General features: G+C 54.5%; 1 protein-coding gene across 3 annotated transcripts; it reads right to left on the bottom strand.

The window, feature by feature from the left end:
• Positions 1-503: 503 nt before the first annotated feature.
• Positions 504-3,037, bottom strand: LOC125523755 (UDP-glycosyltransferase 85A7). 3 transcript variants are annotated; one of them, XM_048688819.2, is made up of 3 exons: positions 2,471-3,037; positions 1,774-2,343; positions 504-1,626 (listed from the first exon to the last, which is right to left on the bottom strand). In XM_048688819.2, exons 2-3 carry the CDS (start codon positions 2,282-2,284, stop codon positions 650-652), a joined length of 1,488 nt encoding a protein of 495 aa, XP_048544776.1. In that variant the 5' UTR covers positions 2,285-2,343; positions 2,471-3,037; the 3' UTR covers positions 504-649. The 3 variants fall into 3 exon arrangements, with proteins under 3 accessions (XP_048544776.1, XP_048544777.1, XP_048544775.1); XM_048688820.2 differs by having other exon boundaries at positions 1,774-2,338; XM_048688818.2 differs by lacking the exon at positions 2,471-3,037 and having other exon boundaries at positions 1,774-2,462.
• Between the last annotated feature and the right edge of the window lie 3,946 nt (positions 3,038-6,983).

The raw sequence follows: 6,983 nt of genomic DNA, 5'->3' as shown, positions 1-6,983 counted from the left end.
GAAGTAGAACATGGTAGGCCGCCACTGCTTGGTTCCCATCAGCGGCGAATCCAAGGGGTAGGCTTGGATGGGCTCAAGCCTGCCCTCCGAAATTAAAATCCAGCCTATCCCAGCCCATCTCAGCCCAGTTTCAGCCCATCATAACCCAGTTTCAGCCTGTGTACTGAAGTTGAGCCCGCCCTTCAATTTCATCCTAGATTCGCTACTGGTTCCCATGTAGGCCACCATCGAAGCAGCGCCGGCATACACAATCGGATATCCGCTGACGCCGGCCATAGACTAGTTTTACCTTAGTCCAGTATAGTTTTTAGTTAAAAATGTTTAAAATATATTGAATGTTATCTAGTTTATATGAAATCCGCCGTCCTTGCATACTTTCTGTCGGATTGATTTAAAATGTTGTTGAAATGTATGCGGGAGGCGTTGATGCGAGAGGAATTTTGCAGTCGCCCTCGGAGATGCCATTAAGCCCATGATTTGCATAGTTTGAAGAGAGCCATGCGTGTAAGAAACGATCGGCGTGCCAGTCGCTGAGCTAAATCTTGACGATAAATGACAAGTTCGAGATCGAGAGAAAACAACAGCATGCACCCAAAAGTCTAAGAGTACATTACGCAACAGTGGGACATGACACTGCCTGGCGGTGACGTCACCGGGCGTGCGTGACTTTGGCAAGCTTGGCGCCGCCGTCCGGCACCTCCAGCCGCAGCTCCTCGACCAGCTTGTCGAGGTTCTCGTACGCCGACCCCCCGGGCGCCGTCGCCGCCTCGGCACGAGCCTTCCACTCAGCGGCGCGGCGCCTCATCTCCTCGCCCTTCTCCCCTCCGCCCATGAGCTCCTCGATGTGCGCCACGACCTGCTCTCGCCGCAGCTGCTCGTCCAGGCGCAGCCCGACGCCCCACTCCCCGCACACGTATCGGCTGTTGATGTACTGGTCCGCGAACCCCGGCGCGCAGATCATCGGCACGCCCGCCCAGATGCTCTCCGTCGTCGAGTTCCACCCGCTGTGCGTCAGGAAGCCCCCCACGGCGCGGTGCCGCAGCACCTGCTCCTGCGCGCACCACTCGGCGATGAAGCGCCGGCCCTTGGTCTCCGCGAGGAAGTCGGCCGGCAGGGCCTCCATGCCGCGGTCGCCGGCGACGAGCCCGGGGCGCACGACCCAGAGGAACGGGCGGTTGCTGGCGGCGAGGCCCCACGCGAACTCCGCCAGCTGGTCCAGCGACAGCACCGCCAGGCTCCCGAAGCTGACGTACAGCACCGACCCCGCCGCCGGCTGCGCGTCCAGCCACGCCATGCACGCCCCGTCCTCCTCCCACAGGCTCAGCCCGGACGCGCCGTGGTCGACGCGGCGGTGCATGGCGGCAGCGAGCGGCCCGATGGTGTACACGCGCGGGAACTCGTCCCGGAGCGCGCCCAGGACGTCTGGCTCGAGCTCGTCGAACGTGTTGAGGATGAGGCCCTGCGCCCTGGCGCAGCTGTTGGCCTCCTCCTCCTCCACGCGCAGGCCGAACCCGTTTGGCTCCACCGTCCGGACGAAGCTGGAGATGTCGCCGAGCCGCACCGTCGGCATCCCGGCGATCCAGTCGATCGGCGTGTCCAGGTACCCGTTGGTCAAGTAGCTCTCATCTGCAGAGCCAAGAAACAGACACGGATTGAACATTTGCATCGATCCATATACACCAGTGCGACACATGCAGCATCCATGTGCGCTCATGCAGCGATCATCAAGCATGACGAGCGCGGGCGATGGGCCGATCGTTCAGATAGGTGTACCTTTGAGCGGCGTGTAGCCTCTCTGTGTGAGCTGGCGCAGCCGGAGCGTGCAGACGAAGCCGACGGCGCTGGTGCCCCAGATGACGAAGGACGGCACGCCGAGCTCCTCCGCGACGCCGAGCACGAAGCTGGCGAGGCCGCTGAGCACGACGCAGGTGACGGGCGGCACGCCCTCTTGCTCCCCGAGCCGGCGCGCCAGGTCCACCAGCGGCGGGCCGCAGCTCCTCCGCAGCGACAGGTAGAGCCTCACCGTCTTGTCTGGCGAGGCGCGGTCGGCGTCGTCCAGCCCGTCGGGCACGGACTCGAACCGGAATCCGTCCCGGCCGGCGAGCCGCGCGCCGCCCGTCCGCAGCAGGCGCTCGTGGTTGTGCTCGGTGTTGACGAAGGTGACGTGCACCCCGCGCGAGTGCAGCAGCTCCGCCAGCTTCAGCGTCGGGTTGATGTGGCCCGAGCACGGGAACGGGAACATCATCGCGTGCGCCCTCCTCTCCTCCGCCATGGCCGCTCCCATCGGTCTGTCCTGCCTCTGCCACCACTAGCTCTAGCTCCTGCTCACTCGATCGCACTGCGCTACAAGTACAAACACATCCTCCAAATGAGCGCGCTGTGACGGGCTAGCTAAATAGGCGAGCTGGCTAGCTGGTCATCGTCGTCGTCGTCGTCGCGGCTTTCGAAGCGGATATGTGTGTGATGTTACCTTGGATTTGGTCACGGCGCATATATTCACGGTCTGCGGGACAAGATCGTGTCCTCCGGAACAAAATCTCCCCGGCTCCTGGTGGGAAGATCTCCCGCGCGCGCCACACGTGACCGGGCAAAGCCGGTCGGGCTGCCCTTCTTCCCTGGCCTCTCCCTCCTTCCCCTCGCTGTCGAGCTCGAGCTGACCGACGACGACTAGCTACACAAGTATACTCTGACAGAGAAACTGATAAGTGTACAAAAACAAAAGCAAAACCAATACAGCTACATGGCGTAGAGCCGTATCCACTATCCAGTATCCTTTGGAGCCCTGGACACGTGATCCGCTCTGACGGCCGGCTTGGCGCGGCGTGGCTGGCCGCGGAATAACAAAACGTATTCGCCATCCCGTTCTCTCCCGCCCCCGAGATTCACCGGATCCAGGTAGCCCAATCGCCTCGCTGACACGGCCGCCGCGATCGAGGCGTGGGATATGTTTACGGCAGCCGGAGCCGGAGCTTTCCGGGGAGCAGGAAACGATGACCGCGACCATTGTTTTCCCATTTTCATATGACTTGATTGAAGCACTTGTCTATTCTTCCGAGCATCGGGTCGATGGGGCCGCGGGGAAAAGGGCCATGCCGGGGGCTTTTATATGGGAGCTACGGGATGAGATGGCGATCCCTGCAATTGAGAAGCCCCAGGAAATCTTTCGGGGATCGGATGGGTTGTTCGCTTCTGGGACTGCAGGGCGTTCTTGTTTTTGTTCCATCCCATTGCTGATGAGTGATGAGTGCGCGGCGCGATCAATCATGGATGCTCCTCTTCCTTGGTCTACAGTCTAGTAAAAGCACATCACTGTATTCTCATTGTATATCCGTGGAAAGATTGAAAGCTGTCTTTCTAAGATGGCGCCGGGAACTTTCGAAAGTCATGATATCGGATCGCCCTATTACGTCTTGGGATACGGAAATTGGAAAAATGTGTCAATCTGTTTTTCTTTTCAGCTTCCCTAGAGTTAATTGCATGAAACTACCATATTTCGGCACGTCGTAACGAATTGGTATCACTAGTCACATTTTTTGCAAGTCAGTACCAACTCTCATCCTAAGTGTTGCAAAACGGTCTGACGCCTGTATAAGCACGTATTGACCGTGTATCTGACCGAGCGGTCCCACCTGTCAGGTGACATGCTGGCCAACCCGCGCACACTGCTCCGCTGACTAGGACGAAGCCAACTCGGTCGTTCTTGGCTCTGTCGAACCGGTTCCAACATGACGAACCCTAGCTCCCATTCCCCCATCTCTTTCCCCTTGCAGCGTGGCTCTCTGGCAATGGCAGCGGCGGTGACGGTGGTTGTAGCAGTGGTAGTGGTGTGGGCGGCTACGGAGACCTTCCCGGCCTCGGGAGTGATGAGCACGTAGGTCTCGACAGCGGCGACTCCAGTTCGTTTTACTCGAGCGACGATGAGGATTTGGAGGAGGCGCCGCTGTCCATGGAGCGGCGGGTGAGGCTGGCAGAGATTTGGGTGGCCAACCCTACCACTAGCCATCACTGGACCAGTGGAGTTGGTGGCGTGCTGCAAGTCCCTCTCCTCTCTTCTTTCTGCCTAGTTCAAATTGGGAGCTAGGGTTAGTTTTACTGGAATTTTTAATTTTGCTGTCAATTGTAGTTTGGATGACGCTGTTTGGGATGTTAGGATGCACTTTGATGCTTAACATAATTTGTACAAGAGGATATGCAACTTAGGTGTAACATTTCAAAATCTATATGCACTGTTGCAAACACAAGGATTTTCTTTCTCTCATGAACTGTACCACATGAAGAATTTAGGCATAGGAGAGGAGAGAGAGAGCATGGCTTAGAATTGATTGTCACAAACATCAAATTGCAGAAACTAAAGAAGGACTATGAGCATACTTTAGTTCTGAATTTGTTAGCGAGGGCAACAACAACACCTTTTAGTAAAGTATGTCACATAGAAGAAGATTTAGCAACAATATTGTATGAACCACCTGTTGTGTATGATCTCAGTGATCCTGCTGTGCTTGTTGTTGATGAAGAAGGTGTTGTTTTTCAGAGTCAGTGCAGGGGTGGTACTACTCAACCTACTGCTATGTGCACACATGATAGCAGAAATTTCAGTAAGGGGAAGCTCAAAGCTGTAATGAAGGAAGAACCACTGCTAGAGGAGGTACATAATAGTAGTGATGATTCTGGGGCTGCATATGATAGTGATAACAAACCTTTCTGTATGGAGAAGTACAAGATTTCTGAAGACACAGAGATAATACAGGGGAATTGAGGGAGTCCTGGATTAGGGGGTCTCCGGACAGCCGGACTATATCCTTTGACCGGATTGTTGGACTATGAAGATATAAGATTGAAGACTTCGTCCCGTGTCCGGATGGGACTCTACTTGGCGTGGAAGGCAAGCTAGGCAATACGGATATGTATATTTCCTCCTTTGTAACCGACCTTGTGTAACCCTAGCCCCCTCCGGTGTCTATATAAACCGGAGGGTTTTAGTCCGTAGGACAACATACAATCATACCATAGGCTAGCTTCTAGGGTTTAGCCTCTCCGACCTCGTGGTAGATCAACTCTTGTACTACTCATATTATCAAGAATAAATCAAGCAGGACGTAGGGTTTTACCTCCATCAAGAGGGCCCGAACCTGGGTAAAACATCGTGTCCCCTGCCTCCTGTTACCATCCGCCTTGGACGCATAGTTCGGGACCCCCTACCCGAGATCCGCCGGTTTTGACACCGACATTGGTGCTTTCATTGAGAGTTCCTCTGTGTCGTCGTCATTAGGCTGGATGGCTCCTTCGATCATCGATAGCGATGCAGTTCAGGGTGAGACTTTTCTCCCCAGACAGATCTTTGTGTTCGGCAGCTTCGCACTGCGGGCCAACTCGCTTGGCCATCTGGAGCAGATCAAGAGTTACGCCCCTGGCCACCAGGTTAGGTTTGGAAGCTTAAACTACACGGTCGATATCCGTGGAGACTTGATCTTCGACGGATTCGAGCCCCTGCCTAGTGCGCCACACGGTCACGAGGAGCATGATTTAGCTCTGCCATCGGACTGTGCTCAGGAGATCGCGCCGGCAGCCACTCCGACCCTCAATTCGGAGCCAGATGCACCGTCCATGGACGGGTGGATAGACCCCGCCACGGAGGCCGCACTCTCATCGGCGATCGAGCCGAGTATCGACCTTACCCTTCACGGGAGCCGTGACGCCGAACTACCAGATTCTTCTGAGGCCACGGACTCCGAACCGCCTGCGCCCATGCCTATCGAATCCGACTGGGCGCCGATCATGGAGTTTACCTCCGCGGATATTTTTCAACACTCGCCCTTCGGCGACATATTGAACTCATTAAGGTCTCTCTCCTTGTCAGGAGAGTCCTGGCCGAACTATGTTCGGCAGGATTGGGATGCGGATGACGAAGAAATTTGCCGCCCACCCACCACCCACTTAGTAGCCACTGTCGATGACTTAACCGACATGCTCGACTTCGACTCCGAAGACATCGACGGTATGGACGACGATGCGGGAGACGAAGAGGAACCACTGCCCACAATGCGAAACACCCATTTGGTACCAATGATGTTGTGGTTGTTGTCGGGCTTCTCGACCAATGTCCACACTTGATTTCTCAAAGTTGTGAGCTCTTCATGCATAGCGTTTATCCAATCCGGATCCTCCAATGCTTCTTCAATCTTCATAGGTTCAATGTTAGAGATGAATGAGTAATGTTCACAAAAGTTAGCTAAACGAGTTTTAGAGCGAGTGATTCTCCCGGTTTGGATATCATTGTAGATTTGCTCGACGGGATGATCTTTGGCAATTCTTGCTCGAACTTGTGAAAGCTTTTGCTTGGGTCAGGGTGGAACATCCTCTTCATCTTGTTCTTCTTCTTGGCCTTCTTCATTGTTGACGTTGTCGTTCTCTTGTCGTGGTGGAGAAGGAGGTTGTTGATGTTCATCTTGGTGCGCTCCCTCGTTTTCTTCATCTTGGCGTGTCCCACTTGTGGATGCTTCCGTATCAACTCTTGGTTCACCTTGTCATGAGGTAGAAGCTTCCACTTGTACGGACGAGGTACTCTCCTTCACTTCCGTTGGACCAATCTTGCCAATGGACAAGTCTTGAATTGCTTTCGAAGGGTCTTTGTCTCCTACATCAATTGGCAATTGCTCTACTTGCGAGCCGTTAGATTCATCAAACTTCACATCTACCGTCTCTTCAACCTTTCGAGTGAAATTGTTGTAGACATGGTAAGTGTGAGAGTTTGAGCCATAACCAAGTAGGAAACCTTCATGAGATTTAGGAGCAAATTTAGAACGACGATTCTTATCAAGAATGTAGCACTTTGAGCCGAATACTCAAAAGTATCCAACTTGGGGTTTGTTACCGGTGAGGAGCTCGTATGCCGTCTTGCCGAGTAGCTTGTGAAGATACAAGCGATTTATTGCATGACAAGTTGTCTCAACCGCTTCCGCCCAAAAGTGCTTTGGCATTTTGTA

Source organism: Triticum urartu, chromosome 7A (genome assembly GCF_056163025.1).
Source record: "Triticum urartu cultivar PI428250 chromosome 7A, HENAU_Tu73, whole genome shotgun sequence".
In the NCBI taxonomy this organism is placed as follows: Eukaryota; Viridiplantae; Streptophyta; class Magnoliopsida; order Poales; family Poaceae; genus Triticum; species Triticum urartu.
This window is presented reverse-complemented; position numbering and strand designations above follow the sequence as displayed.

Excerpts from the sequence above, each read along its gene's own strand:
- LOC125523755 (XM_048688819.2), bottom strand. The coding sequence starts at position 2,284 with ATGGGAGCGGCCATGGCGGAGGAGAGGAGGGCGCACGCGATGATGTTC. Across the intron at positions 1,627-1,773 it reads AGGCTACACGCCGCTCAAAG|ATGAGAGCTACTTGACCAAC; the intron begins GTACACCTATCT and ends TTGGCTCTGCAG.